Consider the following 16,308-nt stretch of genomic DNA (forward strand, 5'->3'; position numbering starts at 1 on the left):
AATCCAGAATACATTCTTCTTTACTGACTCGACAACCCTTTGAGGGACAAGGCCTTCTTTAGAATCGTCCTCAACAGGGTGTTCTAGATTTTCACTTTTAGTGTTTCAAAATCCCCAATCATGTTAACCCACCGTAGTCTATATTGTTTGTTGAGCTTGAGGAAGCAATTGAAAACATATTTATTAAAACGCAAATAGCAAAGAAAACATCATGCACGCAATTTGAAGAGCATAACTCACACACAGTAAACTCAAGAAAAGAAACTATCAATATCGCAGTCACAGTTGTTATATAATTCATTCGGAAATCATAGCCTGTAACACGCGCTACTTACCGAGAAAAAAGAAGTAGTTCGCACATCGACAGCACTTCCCTTGCGAAAAAAAACACATTTTTCAAAAAACACGAAGTATAGCTTTTATAAACTAATTTCTTGTGAACTATAAGTTAGTCAACTTAATTAATTTTTTACTGAGTCCATTTGAGTTTGTCAAAAATCACAAATTTAGTTGAGAAAGCTGCATACATTTCATTCGTTTGAACATATTTAATTTTTATAATTTTACCAATTATATCCTCAATAAAATAAAGTTTCAAACTTATGTGTTTTGAAAGAGAAAATGATTTTGCATTATTAAAAATTTAATGAATGATGACAGGTCTCTCTACAAATATAGAACAATTTAATTCCTCTGAAAAATTTAACAACCACATTACTTATTCAAAACAAGTTCAGTTTCACAAGTTCTGCCCAGCTTCCCTATGCACAAGTCTTTAAGCTCAAAAATAATTTTTTATCTTTACTACCACTGAAATACCTTAACACTTTTTTCAGCTTATTTTAAATTTAACAATCCTATTAATTTTGTAAACATACATATTTAATTATTATATATAAATTAATATAGCCCCTGCTAAAAGAAATAAGTTCAGTTTCGCCACGTGGACATAGTCACCGTATTTTGCTTAATGCTTTACCTTAAAATTAAAGAATCCACTAGCATTAAAATGTCACTTGAAATTGATTTTGCATTTTTGACCATTATCCAGTCTACACAAGCCTTTAAAAGTCCTGATTTGTTTGCTTTAAAATAACTTTTTATATTTTGTACAATTCAAATACCTTAATACTCTTGTACCTTACATTAAATTTAACAACCCTATTCATTTTTTTGAAACACCAGCCAGAGAAACAAGTCCACTAGTGGATAAAGCCACTGTATTTTGTTTATTGTTCTTCCATAAAATAAATAATCTCGCTCCTAGTATTATAGTTTTCTCTTAAAAATAATTTTGCAGTTCAGACCCTACTCAACTTGCATCTTCTCAATCCTTTAAAAGTCTTAATTTGCTGCTATAAAATATTTTTTTCTATCTTTATTACCATTGAGGTACCTAGACACTCTTTTAGGTAAATTGCAGTGCTCAGGTTTGAGACTCAAGTACAATGAGTTATCCATTAAAAAAACTTTAAAAAAAAACTGAAGTACGAGCGAGTTAGAGTTGATAAATACAAAAGAAATTTATTACTTGAATTTTTTTTTCATTTCAAATGTTTCATACAGCTTCCTTACTATACTTATTATACATTAAATCAGAATATGTAACTGTTACGCCATCCATATGTATCCCAATGCAAATATACTTAGAATTTTCTATTTAAACAATTCTCTGAAACTAGTAGTTTTGAACCAAATTTTTCTAATTTTATTTAATATGTAAGTGCTCATTTCGACCCAATTAGGGCCTAACTACATTTTAATGCTTTGCATACTTTATTTTCCAAAACTTCGTCTCGCCATAATTATAATGCTAAGTTTGAACTTGCTTTCTCTTTTATTCTATCTGATCGACGATCTTTAATTATTTGTTGTTCATTTAATTCCTTAAATTTTTCATTAGTTTAAACCAATAGGACAACCATGAGTTTGATTTAAATCTTGGGTGTTATTTACTCAAAGGGAAAGTTGTGTCTTCAATGCTAGTTTGAATATCAAAAAATTTAGTGATGTTATTTTTTGGTTTATCCTTACTGAAGAAATGAATACTACCTAAAAACTTTTCGTCAAATTTTACTGAACGTTATTCCATTATTTTATTTCTTTCAAATACGCTCACATTTCGTCCGAGCCGTTTTTACCTGAAAGTTTTGTATCTTAAAGCCGTGATAGTTAATTATAGTTTAGTCATAAAATAATTCTTTTAAACTTATCCAGTGTTACCTTTTCGGGGTAAAGTTAGTAACATGAAAAGTAGAGTTGTTCGAACAGTCTCTTTCCTCCTTTTTTTAATAGGTTTAAAAGAAAGGATGTGAATACACCCAATCATTACCTCACTCGCATGAGCGATCTCAAAAACACAAAACCAATATCTTTTAAGAGCAAATTATTATGATCTATGCTACACTCACCGAGATGCATGACTAACGAAAATATACATCAAGACATTAAACTAGACAAACAATTAAAAGCAGCATTTTGCAACACTTAAACACCCTATCTCAGCAAAAACTAATCGCTACAGCCACCAAATGTAAACCTTAATATTTTTCATCTGTCCTTAGTTCCATCGACAATCACGTTAATATGCCATCTGCTATCAATCATCTCTTTCTTAATGTATCAGATGAGACTATTTAGATATAAATTGAATTTTTACCGAAGGACAATAATTGGTGAAAGAGAATTTTTCTTTTTTAAAGTAAATGGTCAACTTAAATAGTAATGACTATTGTGTATTCAAAAATATTTCAGAAATGAGTGATCTATTCATAAAACTCAAATTCTGGAATTCAGTATGAATGTTAGAGAGATCTCTAGACAAAGTAAGAGACATGCCCTTGACTGTGAAAGAGCTGTATTCTGTTACGGTCAAGTTCTGGCGAAAGAAAGTCGAAATTTGGATTAATATTCCGCTTCTGGACTTAATTAGAGTTTTTTTTAAAATTTAAGGATAGTTTACTGTAATGTTGAATATGGATGTAAGATAACTTCGTTAAAACTTTACCACTGTAATAATCGGTTAAAACTTTACCACTGTAATAATCGAAAAAGTTTCGTTAAAAGAAGGCAGGAAACGAAAAGTGAATTTTATTAACTGAATGTATTTTCTTTTTTTTTTTTTTTTTTTTATTTTTTAAGNTTTTAAAGTCATCCAAACTCTCTCCGAGTAGTTGAAAGGGGAAGAAAAAAAGTTATGGTAGCTTCATGGCTTTACTTCTCTTATTGCAAAGAAGCAAATGAGCAGGGTTGTTTCTTCCTCGGTGCATAAGGATTTCTTTTTATAGGGAAATGTTGTTTTAAATATAGTCAATTAAAAGAGCTGCAAGCGTTTTAATGAACACATGACTCATTAAAGCCCCCCCCCATACTGTAGAACAGGGACTCGCCAACCACTCCTCATTCATTGTTTATTTTCCCTTAAAAGTTAATATTTTTCACAAAAAGAAGATATCATGTTGCTTACAAAATGTATAATTATTAATTTTGCGACAGAAAAAAACTTCATTCCGCCTCACTACCAAAGAATGTAGAATGTGTCTCTACCCCTCGTTACCCTCCGAATTAAACTTGGGTAATAGTTTCGCAAACAAAGCTGCCTGCAACAAATTCTATTATATATTGTAACAGCAATAAGGCTTGTTTTGTTCAGGAAACGATTCAAATCCCAGTTGTGATGTGAGCGCTCTATCTAGACGAAAATCGATCAAATTGTATGGAAAACATTTCATTGAGTGATATAATTGTGTCAATAAACGACATCAGCAGTTCCGTGGATTCTGAGGGTTCGAGAGTGAATGATTTTTGAAACCTGTAATTATATTTATTTATGTTGTTGTTACTTTTTATTAAATAAAGTAAGATGCCAGTGAAAAAGATAAATATCATTATTTAATACACATTCTTTCCTTATAAATATGTGTTGCAAAAATTGCAAGAAAGATATGCATTTCTAAATAGATCTATTCATATTTATTTTTCAATTCAAAATAAAATAAATAAATTCAACCACAAATAAAAATGTTTCACTGATATTCATTCTCAAACTTTATAGCATTTCCTTTTCGTTTTCAAATCAATTCCAATATAAATCAGCCTATTTTAAAATTCTTTCAACATATTATTTATTTAATTTCAGATAAAATATTTTAGACTTGTGTTATTAGTAAATATCTTCGCAGTTGCTGATTGAACTTTATTTATGAAGACGAGCAAAAGGGAGTCGATTATTTAAGGTTCCATACCCGAAAGAAAAAAAATTGGGAACCAGTTCTTGCGATTTCAAAATGTGGTTCCACACATGAGAAAGAGATAATAAAAGTCGGTAATTAATACGTTTTCTACAACTTCATTTTATTCCTGTCAGAATAATTTTCAAAGAAGAGTTCGTTTTTTGACGCACGCTCCCGTACGTAAGATTTGAAACGCGCTCGAGTTTATTATAGAAGCGTATGTCGGCGTGGGGTTAACTTTATAAAGACAAAGCTTACATACTCGCTGTTCATATCTGCTTAAACTTACATCCGAATTAAAAAATGGACATGGAATGCGAATTTGACGAAACATAACATTGATGAAATTATTGAAATTTAAACATGAATCGTGTGATATTAGAAAAATTGATTGATTTAACAAAAATAAAAATAATTTTTTGATGTTTATTTAACGTTATAATTGTCCAAAAGCCCTAGGTCCATAAGAAACTAGGTATATTTTTGTTAGTTTGAAATTATAAATTATACTTATTTTAATTATACATTTTAGTTGGAAGAAGCTTAAAGTCCATAATATTTCTTATTCGGTTATAAATACAGAGTATTTGCCTGATTTTATTTTGAAAATAAGATATTCACTATTTTTCTCCTTCAACTTTCTTAAAGCCTTACTTCGGTACAAAAGTGTCAACTCTTTTAGTGCTTGAATTGTTATTATTGGAATCAATTTTATATTTATTTTAGCTTCTAATACTTAAGGACTAGGTTGTGCTCAAAATAAACTAAATAATATTTAACAAAAGAAAACAAAAATTGTATTTTATTGTAAACATGTATTTTGCTGTTAACAAAATAATACAAGAGTGGTTTTATTTACATCAAAAAAGTATTACACTGAAAATGTAATTTAAAATTGTGTTTAAGTAGTCACACAAAAAAAAAAATGAAAGAAATAGTAGATATTCTATTATTTAGACAGATAATAGAAAGAATCCCATTTAACGTTTTGAATATATTCTAAACAGAACATTATGAATATTTTTTACCCATTTAGGGAGATTTTAAAAATATGAGGAGAATATGTTTCAAAAAATGGTCTTAAAGCCGTATAGCTACGGTTGCATTTAGTAAAACTATTTTTATCAGTAAATTATTATTTTTTTCCTTTTAAAATTAAAGCGTTAAAAAATATTACATATGAATGACATTTTAAATAATAGATTTTCGATAAATTTTTCAATAATTTAACGCTCTTTTTAATAAAATGAATATTAACTTAGCTTTTAAAAATAAATTTACTTTCGCAAAAGTTAAGCAAAAATTTAAGACGAAATATCTAATAACTTTCAAGGAGAACAATGAGGGAGAAATTTCTATGCAATGTAATTATTATTATGATTTTTACTAAAATAATTACTGACTAAAAAAATTTGCCTTTGTTGTATTCCTTGTAAATGGAGTGGAATAGAATAGAATAGAATAGAATAGAATAGAATAGAATAGAATAGAATAGAATAGACGTCTCACGGTTACGTGATTTTACCACTCTTCACACTTTTACATAATCCGTTACTATGGTTATGAAAACATTACTTTTTCCCCAAGCAGTATTTTTCAGTAAGAAGTGAGAATGACTTTTTCTCCCTGACGTGGGAGCAAAAGCAAGATTTGCGGATACCATTGTAATTGAGAAGGGGAAATACGGAGAGCTTGAGACGTCTATTCTATTTACAAAGACACCCAAATAATCTATTATGTGACATTAAGGTTTTCTATGATAAAAAGCTGGATTCAATTCAATTAATAAAAAGCTGAATTGGAATATTTAATTAATTGAGAAACTAATCTAATAAAATTAATTGAAAGACTAAATAAAAAAATATTTTATTCCTGACAATATATACGAATTAACTTTATTTCATAGCAAGGACTATCATTTTATCTTTTCATTACAGATTTGTTTGTATAACGTAAAAATCTATAAGCCTTACACTCAATGTGACGATCGATTCTTTAAAAATCTCAACAAACAAATAAAATAAAGTAGCATTCGTGTGAATATTATTTCTTTTTTTATTCATTCTCTTAATGGTTTTCGCGGAAAGAGGCCTTAAAAAATTCGTTTTGATAATGAAAACTGAAAATAATTCCAAAATAAAATCCATTTTATTTTGCTCGAACTTGAAGACCATCCATCGAATGCCGTGAAGAAAAAAATAGCACTATCAAGACGCGGAAGAATGTGTTTGATTTTCTAAGAATGTCAAATCGAATGTCACTTCTCCACCAAATTTAAATCGTTCTCGCAATCGGTTGCCATAACAACTAGACAACCGAGTGCAGTTGGATGAATCTACGAATGGATTTGTAAAAACATAATTTTTCGCACATTTGACGATTCAGTGAATAAAACGCGTGCTCACTTCGTTCACCAACTCCTACGATTTCTAAGTAATCACTTTTTGTTACTTGACAATAAACAGATTGGGCCAATGTATACATCTAAATATAATTACAATACACTGTATACAATTTATGTAAGTTATCTAAATTTCAAAACCTTAATTATAACGACCATTTATAACAACTCAAGCAATTTAAATGACTAAATCAAGCGATATTTAAAATCAATTGTCAGTTTTAATTGTTCTATATCATTTTAAAAATATTTGAATGAAAATTCCTTTTCAAGTATTTTTATAAAATGTTTGACGGAATTTACTTTCATATAACATAATGCATAGTTCAGAGAAGTACTTACATGACAAAAAAGCTTCAATTATTTAATTTGAAATTGTATTTAGGAAGTTACAATAAGATTATCGTTTGCTTTCAAGAACTATAAGAAATTGAGATTTATAGACATTAGAACAAAATTTTAAAATAAACTTAAATAACTAAACTGTTATAAACCATTTTTTTTTCCACAATTAAGTATAAGAACTTATAAAGTAATAATGTTACTCTGGACTAAGTTAAAATAACATGAAAATAAATATTCATACTTGTCTTAGTTTTATGGTTAAATTCCTTATATGAGACTTTTAAGAGCAAGCGATGTTTTGCATCTCGATCAGCGATAAGCGATAAAAATGTATATTTTTAATGAAATTTGTTACAATTTCATTCAGTAATTTTCATAAACAACTGAATTTATTTTGTAACAGCCCTGTCTAATTATTTTTTAGTTATTTATCGAAATTGAATTATTTAAAATCACGTTTAAATCTTAATTTAACATGGATTTTACAATAGTACTGAATCTTATAAGATCATGGATGTCTTTTCAGGCATTTGGAATTTTTGAAAACATTTACAAGAAATGATTTTTGACGTGTTAAGGTGTCGAAAAATAAAATGAAATTTAGGAATAAAAACAGCTGCATCTCCTTAAAGGACTTTTAAAAAATCCGCTTCATTCTTTCAAATTTTCCTAATTTTATTAAATTTTTATGCATGCGATGATATCGTTTACAAGCTTAATACCACCGCTAATATTTTTAATGCATTATTGCAATTACGAAAGAGCAATTTTCAATTTAAAAACTTTTGATGATTTCATCATAGAACTCATAAAGACTTAAAAAAAAACTTTGGTTTATTTATCGAATATTGTTCCAAAAAAAAAGCTTAAAATGAAAATCGGATATTTAAGATTAAGAATTTATTAAAATTATGTAATATCTTCTACAACTGCAGCACGGAAGAAGTCTACATACAACCAGCGGGGGAGGGGGGTCATAGGGGTCATGACCCTCTCATAAAATTGAAAAAAAAAATAATAATAATTTTTTTAATAGTTTACGAAAGAAATAAAATATTTTAAAAATTATTTAAGGGGTAATACACCGAGGTAGGTCGGAAAAATCGATTTTTTTCCCTTCTAATTATGTTCTTCACTGTTTCAAAGATCATAATCCAAAAGATTAAAGCGAAATTCGTCATAGTTTCATTGTAAACATTAATAATGTTGAAGCTCGCCGAGCGCTCCAAGCGAGTTTCAACAGGTTTAGCCAAAGATTGTATAAAGGTGATACTATTACTATTCTCGAGAATAAAAAAAAAGGGCCGATACTGTTTTTCAACAACTGTTTTCTGAAGTTCGAGATGTTGCTGAAGAATTAAATGTAGAGCTGCGAACAAAATGTTTAGTTTCTCGACAAACACGAAGAAATAATAATCAGCCAAACCATACCCCAGAAGAATATTTTCGGAAGGCTATTAATATTCCTTTATTAGATAATATTTTAATAGATTTAAAGGACATACTTTCCCCAGATGTGATGAAATTTTTTAATCTACGAGTTTTTTTACCTCTTCAAAACTGATACAGAAGATCTTATAATCGTTCGTGAAACTGCCGAGTTTTATAAAAAAATCTCTTAAATGCTTCCGTGAAAGCTTTCGAAACAGAATTTCGTCTTTGGCAGCGTGAAACAGAAGCAGAACTTGTAGTGCCCAACGATCTTTCTAAGATTATTAGTTATTAATGCCTTGTGACATCGATTTGTACCCATCAATCAATATGGCGTTGAGAATTTTAATAACTCTGCCAGTTAGTGTAGCAACAGCAGAACGTTCCTTTTCAACTCTTCGACGTCTCAAAACTTGGCTTAGAACAACTCAAAATCAAGAACGATTAAATGGACTCGCATTATTAAATATTCATCGGGAAATTGATTTGAATGTTGAAAAAATCATTGACAGATTTGCCAAAGTTTCTTAAAAACGCATTACATTTATTATTTAAAGATTTTGAATATTTGAATTATTTATGTATTGTTCTATTGTTCATTATGAAAAAAATAAATGAGAAGACTAGCATTAAAAACCTCAACAAAAAAAAACAACAAAAAAACATTTTATAAAAAAATTAATTGTGGGGAGGGGGAATCTGAGTCTATGACCCCCCCCCAGGAAAAATTTCTGGATCCACCCCACCCCCAAGTAGCACCTAATATTAGATAACATCAGAAAATCGGCGAAATCTAACGTTATCTTGCACAACTTCTAATATTAGAAAGATACAAGAGGTCGCTGTATGCTCTGCATTATATAATATTAGATTCTATGCAAACTAATATTATCTAGCGTTCGCCTTAATATTACTTTGCGTTAGTTTTGATGCTATATAATATTAGATTTTGTATTTTCTGATATTATTTTGCACTGCTTCTTATTTTTTTGGTGTAAGCAAGAGGAATATATGGATGGTAGTAGAATAATTCGGTGATATAATTTTACTTAATGTTCTGTATTGTTGTGAAGCAGTAAAACATAGAAAAATAGTTTTATGTCATTCCATGCATTATTTACTTAGCAATACAGAAATACTAAATAAAATTATATTAGCGAATTCTGCTACCTTCCATTTTTCTCCTCCTTACTCCGAAGTATGTTCAGCTGATTTTTTTGAATATTTCAAACTTCATTAGGAAATAATATTTTATTGCAACTTTTATTGATATTTTTTTCTTTTATTCATGCAATGGGTTTTCTGACAAATTTTATATCATTAATAATTTTCAAGTCTTTAATTTTAAAATGTACTCTTAATTTTTTTAAAAAAAACTGGACTTATTTTATCAAAATCTCAATATAATTTGTTAGTTTGCAATATATATATTTTTTAAATGTGTAACTTAAGCCATTTGTAATTTCACAATTATCATTCCTTATTTATATTCTGAAATTATATAATAAAAACCACACTATATAATTATTAAGTTATATATTTACATTTGAACTGAGTGGAAATTTAAACTTAAAATTTTTTCCACTTATAATATTAAAATTGTTCAATTTTTAAGTGGACATTTCTTGTAATAATTGGCACAATAAAGAACAAAATTTAAAAATATTCTGCGTGTGTACTATCAATGATTCGTTATCATCTTACGAGATCATCGCCAACAAAACCAATTATTTTTATTTTTTGAATCCGGAATGAAAAATGTTGCAGAAGAGTACCGATTTCTGCGTGGATGCTAGTTTCTGTTTCTGTTGGATCATTAAACTTAAACTAGTTATAGTGATTCTTCGCTTACCTGACTGAGTACCAATCTTCATTTCTATCGTTCTTTCTTTTTTCCCTTTTTTTTTTCTTCTTTTTCCTTAATTTTAATCGCTTTATTTTGTTACTCACAGATATATTTTAAAACAAAAGGATTCACTAAAATAAAAAGTTAGTTTTTCATTAATGCCTTATATGTAATTAAAATTAAATAGATTTGTGTCTTAGATTTAATTTGTGTTATGAAATTTTCAGCATAATAAATTCACCACATGTGTTAAAATGCTTTAAGACAGGAAAAAATTATATATCACATTTACCCATTATAGCTTTCTGATTATGTCATTTTAATTATAAATATTTCCCACGTATTTTATTTCCTCAAATCTAGCTATATACTTCGCAAGAAGGCAATTAAAAAATTTCGTTAGAATTATGTAAAAATTATTCGTTTAGGTTTAAACAAATTAATTGAGTAGTTTGTTTGTAATGACGTACAGGGGTGTGTTGCCGGAGCAAACTCCTAGATAAGAAGGATATGAAAAGAATACTGTAATAATGTAATCTCTAGGAGAGGAGATTTTATTAAATAAAAATGAAAAAAAAATTTGGAATAACATGCATTAATAAAAATTTTTGTTTTAAATTTATATATATGTATGTGTCTAATCATAAATACAGGAGTTTAACAAAATAATTGAGACACTTCGATACTAACACATTTTTTAATATTTAAAAAATAAATACTTAGAGAATCAGTTCATAAATTTAAAAGTTATTAGATGGTACGATTTCTCCTACACATCACTGACGTTGAACGCTTTTTGAAGTTTGAGGTACCGACAATGAACTACAAACGGAAAACTGTGCCAAAAAATGTGGCAATAAATTTGTAACTCATAGCTATTATTTTGGATATTATATGTAATATTGGGCAAAACTTCGTACACCTTGGTTAAATATTTATAGAGATGTATGAACATTTTTATAAAAAAGGAATTTTTTATTTTTTTTGCTATAGCTTAAATATTTAAAAAAAATTAAACAAAGCGTTTGAATCAATTTTAAACTAATAACGAAATTATTGCTTTAAAATTAAAAAAGTAATAATAAAAACTGCTCCAGATAAGAGTAACTGAAGTAGTTGCTTTATACAGCGCATGTGAGGAAAAAAAATTTTAAACAAATTATCTTAATTTTACAGTGAATCGTATTTGAGAACTAATAAGTTAAGTCCGATTTGAATATCTTAAAAATGAAAAAAGTTTCAAGCAATTTTCTAAGTAGTTTAGTCTTTTAAAAGAAAGCTCAAAATTGTGAGGGATTTTCCACAAATTTCATTTTGTACTATTAAACAAGATTTATTAACAAGTGATAATATTCTACTAATGATGGGCTGGACAACAAATTGTGATGGAATTAGGAAATAAAACATGCGACAGAAAAAATACTTCAATCGGCATAATCTCCAACCGGTGTCATTTAAAAATTTTGTTTAATAGTACAAAATGAAATTTGTGGAAAATCCTTTATTATTTTGAGGTTTCTTTTAAAAAGAAAAAAGAACTCCTTAGAAAATTGCTTAAGATATTCAAATTGGACTTCAGTAGTTAGTTTTCAAATAAGATTAACTACAAAATTAAGAAAATTTTTAAAATTATTTATTTATTTTATTTAGTTATTTTTTTGCGTATATGCGCAGTTTAAAAAGAAACGTTAATTACACGTATTTGGAGCAGTTTTTAACAATTTTTTTAAAAATTTTATGTCAATAATTTTTTAATCAATTTAAAATTGATTCAAACGTTTTTTTTATTTTATTGAATTTTTTTAAAGTTATTGAAAAAAACGCAAGACAAAAAAATTCGTTTTTTTTTTTTTAAATAGAAATGTTCATATTTTCAAAAATATTTAAGCTACGTTTACGAAGTTTGATTCAATTATTGTATATAAGAACCAAAATAATAAGTTACAAATTTATTACTACATTTTTTTGCCATAGCGTGTTCAAAAGCATTTTTTCTGTTTGTTATTCATTCTCGGTGCCTCAACCCTCAAAAAGCTTTAAATTTCATTGATATGTATAAGAAATCGCAGGATCTAAATTTATTATTTGATTCTCTAGGTATTTTGTGAGAAATATCAAAAAATGTGTTAGTTTCGAAGTCTTTCGATTATTCTGTGCATGTGCAACTCCTGTAGTATTCTTTTAATCAAAATTCGAACATTTATCTTCATTTCGAATGAAAAAATCGAGCATTATGATGTTAATAATTTGGAAGTATACTTTTTTAATAATCGTTTTGCTTTAAAAAAAATTAACCACTACAGTAGGCACGTGAGGGGGCTATTGTGGATAAGTTATAAAAAGAATTATTTAATCTATTGTTAATTATAAAAAGTAAATAAAATAAGAATTCCATTCAATTTTCAACTTGGTTATTCGATTTGTTAATATTCTGTACCATCGCTATATTTTTAATAAGATACAGCGACCGCTGTGTCTATAANTCGAAGTTTGAATATTATCGTAAAAAACAACATTGAGAAAAAACAGTTTAACTATAAAAACAGACAGTTTACATAACCTTGTTTACAAATCTTGAAATGCTTATAACTTTGCAAAAAATGACTGAAATTGAAAAATTTTTCTTTTAAATTGTAGCTAGATATAACTATTATTTTTTGAAACAAAAATTGAAAAAAGTATAATTTGGTCGATTTTTGGGTTTTTCATCGTGAAGTGTCCCCTTAATTTGAAAATAAACAAAAGAACCAATAATAATTTAAAAAGTTTTTTTGTATTTAAGTAGTTAGAAACGGCGCAGGTGTGGAAATCAAAAAATTTTCTCTACAAATTCTGTAAAAGCTCCATTTGAATGGGGGAAAAAATTAAACATTATTGGTAATTAATTACATACTTTTCTGGAATTTATATAAAAAAAAAAGCATTTGGATAAGGAAGGATTTTAAATAATTTAGATAAATACATAAAATGTGGTCATCATGCTCTGAAGTTTATATATGATAAAAATATCACTCAATCATACCTTATCTTTATTGTTAAGACTTTTATATATCAATTTAAATATCTCTTAACTAAAAATATAATGAAAAATAGTTAATAGGGCTTCATTATCTCCTCCATCATAGCTGCAGCTTCTTAGAGGAGTGGGGTCTGAAATCCGGGTGCATCTAAAAGTGGATTAATACCCCAAGACACCCAGAGCCGAGGCACTTACTCTATACCTTAGCTACAGAGGCTGAGTGATTGCAGTCATTATCTCTCTTTCCATCTAAATTATTTTTCTCTATTGTTTTTTTTTCCAACGTAACGCGTCATCTTAGTTGAAATGGCCGAATTTATCAAAGATATATATATTTTTTTTTCGTGAGGAGAAAAGCTATAAAATGCTCCCTCATTATAAAATGCATTTTACAGAGTTATATAACTTATATTTTGGTTTTGGAATTTAATTCACGGACGAGTAAACACAATTTGCAGACGTTGTGCATTTTGTGCGTTGACAACGTTGACGTTGTGCGTTGTGCATTCCGATTCCAACTAAATTTTTTAAGTAAAAGTTAAAGTTATTAAGTTTAATATTGTGTATTTCTACACCAAATTTGTTCGTACAGAATATTTTCGGACAAAGCCTACATTTTGAATACAAGCTGTGTGAATCGTTAGAAATTTTACGTTGTTTTTGTTTTGTTTTGACACATTTCAATACGCCCATTTGTTTGGGATTTATTTATTAATGTTATTTAAAGAATATTAAGTTTTAATTAAATTAGGAATTATGTTTTTTCCGTCTAATTGAAGAGCTGAAATATTTTTCTTTTTGCTCTTTCTTTTTTATATAATTATGTATAGTAGAATAGTATCACACCGTTTTGCGGTTTTCTCTTTTCATTTTTAACTTATTTTATTATTTTTAAAATGACTGTTCTTAAAGGTAAGTCGCTTATTAAATTTTATTTATGATTTATGCTGTAATAAATGTCTTAATTTTTTATGTTTCATTACTTTATGTACTTATTTGATACTTTTGTGCTTACCTTATTTCTTTCTTAAACTTGTCTCTAAATTTTAATTGTTGTTTCTTAAATTTTATCCTTGTCCGGTATAAATTAGGGATAAGACGATAATGTTTCTTGTTATTATATTGAATAATTTTTGCTTCATTTTGAGGAAAATATTCATTAATGAATCAAAAGCAATTAAATTAAGTTGAACACATTCTATAGATATTGTAACACAGTTTGTCATTTGCATAAGAGCAGAATTAGTTTTATTTTCATATTTAAGAATATATCATGTTTGCATTAAAATATACCAAATTAATTTTTATACTGGAGTGAAGTTGGAAGTGAATTTATCCATTAAACGAAAGATAACTCCTTTTTTCAATTTTGTAAAGTTTTTTTTATTATCTTATATTACTTCAGATAGGGTTTGATTCTTCTTGTTAAAGGCTGTGTGTTTGACTGAATTGCACACCCTCTGTGATTTTAAAAACCAAGAGTTGTGTAGTGCAGAAACGGGCCATTGCTAATCACACCATCGTTACAATTGGCCCTCGCAAGCATTTCGTACTACTCAGGGTCACACTCACAATAGATTTCTATCAGAGGTGCAGAATATGTCTGATAGCCTGAAGAGGTGACTATGATGGCACAGATCATCTGCTGTGAGGTCTGAATTGTAATTGTGTAGCGTGTATCATTATTGTCTTGCAATCATTATACTGAAGATGAATCCACACTCCATTAATGCAAGAATTGAACAAGACTTTAAATGGTATTAGATTGCAAATGTCTTTTCTACTTTAGGTGCCTTAGATCCGTCCATCATACTCATTGCTGCTAGTGCCGTAGGAGTGACCATTATTATTGTTGTATTTTTAGGATGCATGTGGTGTCGCAATAAATGGAAGAGGGTAAGTATATGTAGCCAATATTTGTTTATTATAAGATCTCTTTATCATCTTTATTTAATTGAATTCTATTTAGCTTTTTTTTTAAAAAAAGATTTGATAGTATTAAGTATGTATTTTTCAATTAGTTGAATTTTTTAACTTCTGGGTGATGGTTTGAGCTTTTGATTGATATTAAACTTAAAATTGACAGTAGATTTTTTAAGCCTAATAAATGTTACAATGGCTTAAAAAGTTTATTGAAATCTAAACTTCTAAATCTCAAGACAAAAATAAAAAGTTTATTAGACCTTCCATATTGCATGCTGGCCATTAAGAAAACCAGATGAAGGCAGACTTGTATAAAGAAAGTATAAGTATAAAGAAAAAGTTTTTGAAAACTATTTGACCCAATTAAAAATATTATATTAGTTGGCTTGTATATTTTTAAATGTGCCAATGCAAATCCTGTGAAAAAAAAAGTCATATTTGAAAGTGTATAGGTTACTAAGATAAGAGGTAGACCTTCAAAAGACTGTTAGATTCTGCAGAGGCAGACATTGAAACGTCAATCGTTAGATTCCTTGGGAGAAACTTGTTGAGACAGTCTAGGCTTGTAATAGATTGTAGTGCATTTAATGAAGAAAAATAGATTCAATATCTCCTTTTCTCTATGTTCAGAGTTTAATGTTTTGAAGTTAATGAAATTTATGTTTGTGCTAAATGATTCTTTGTCATACAGTATCGTTGCCTTTTCAGATATAATGTTCGTTTTTTTTGTCTTTTATAAACTTATCAATGTTTTCTTTTATCCAAATAAGAACTCTAAAATCCAAGCAGAGGTAAAAATTTAATCAATATTTCATTTATGTGTTTCTACTATTAGATATAATTTTGTATTTTAAAAAAAGTAGTTAAGAAGTGAAATCAATTGAAAATATAGGGAGTTATAATGTTCTAAATTATGTTAAAATATGCTATTTTGTGTCAAAAATACTGACCAAATCACAGAACCAAAACTATAAAAACTGGAACAATATGCAATTCCTTTAGATTGATCCGGATGACGAACCATAACTGTTTGATTGAGGTACGAGTCAAATTTTAGTGGAGCCTGACTCTCCAGAATTTTTATCAATTGCTGTTTCCGTTGAAAGACAAC

General features: G+C 28.1%; 1 protein-coding gene across 2 annotated transcripts in view; it reads left to right on the plus strand.

Annotated features, from left to right (window-relative positions):
- The first annotated feature begins 13,628 nt into the window (after positions 1-13,628).
- LOC107445606 (serine/threonine-protein kinase LMTK1) overlaps positions 13,629-16,308 on the plus strand; it is a 36,128-nt gene continuing 33,448 nt past the window's right edge. Inside the window, exons 1-2 of one of the 2 annotated variants that reach the window (XM_043050199.2) lie at positions 13,629-14,186; positions 15,064-15,170. In XM_043050199.2, coding sequence (XP_042906133.1) covers positions 14,171-14,186; positions 15,064-15,170 — 123 coding nt within the window. In that variant the 5' untranslated portion in view covers positions 13,629-14,170. The remainder of the gene's footprint in view (positions 14,187-15,063; positions 15,171-16,308) is intronic. The other variant, XM_071179145.1, reaches the window with a different exon arrangement.

Source organism: Parasteatoda tepidariorum, chromosome 3 (genome assembly GCF_043381705.1).
Source record: "Parasteatoda tepidariorum isolate YZ-2023 chromosome 3, CAS_Ptep_4.0, whole genome shotgun sequence".
NCBI classification, from domain to species: domain Eukaryota; kingdom Metazoa; phylum Arthropoda; class Arachnida; order Araneae; family Theridiidae; genus Parasteatoda; species Parasteatoda tepidariorum.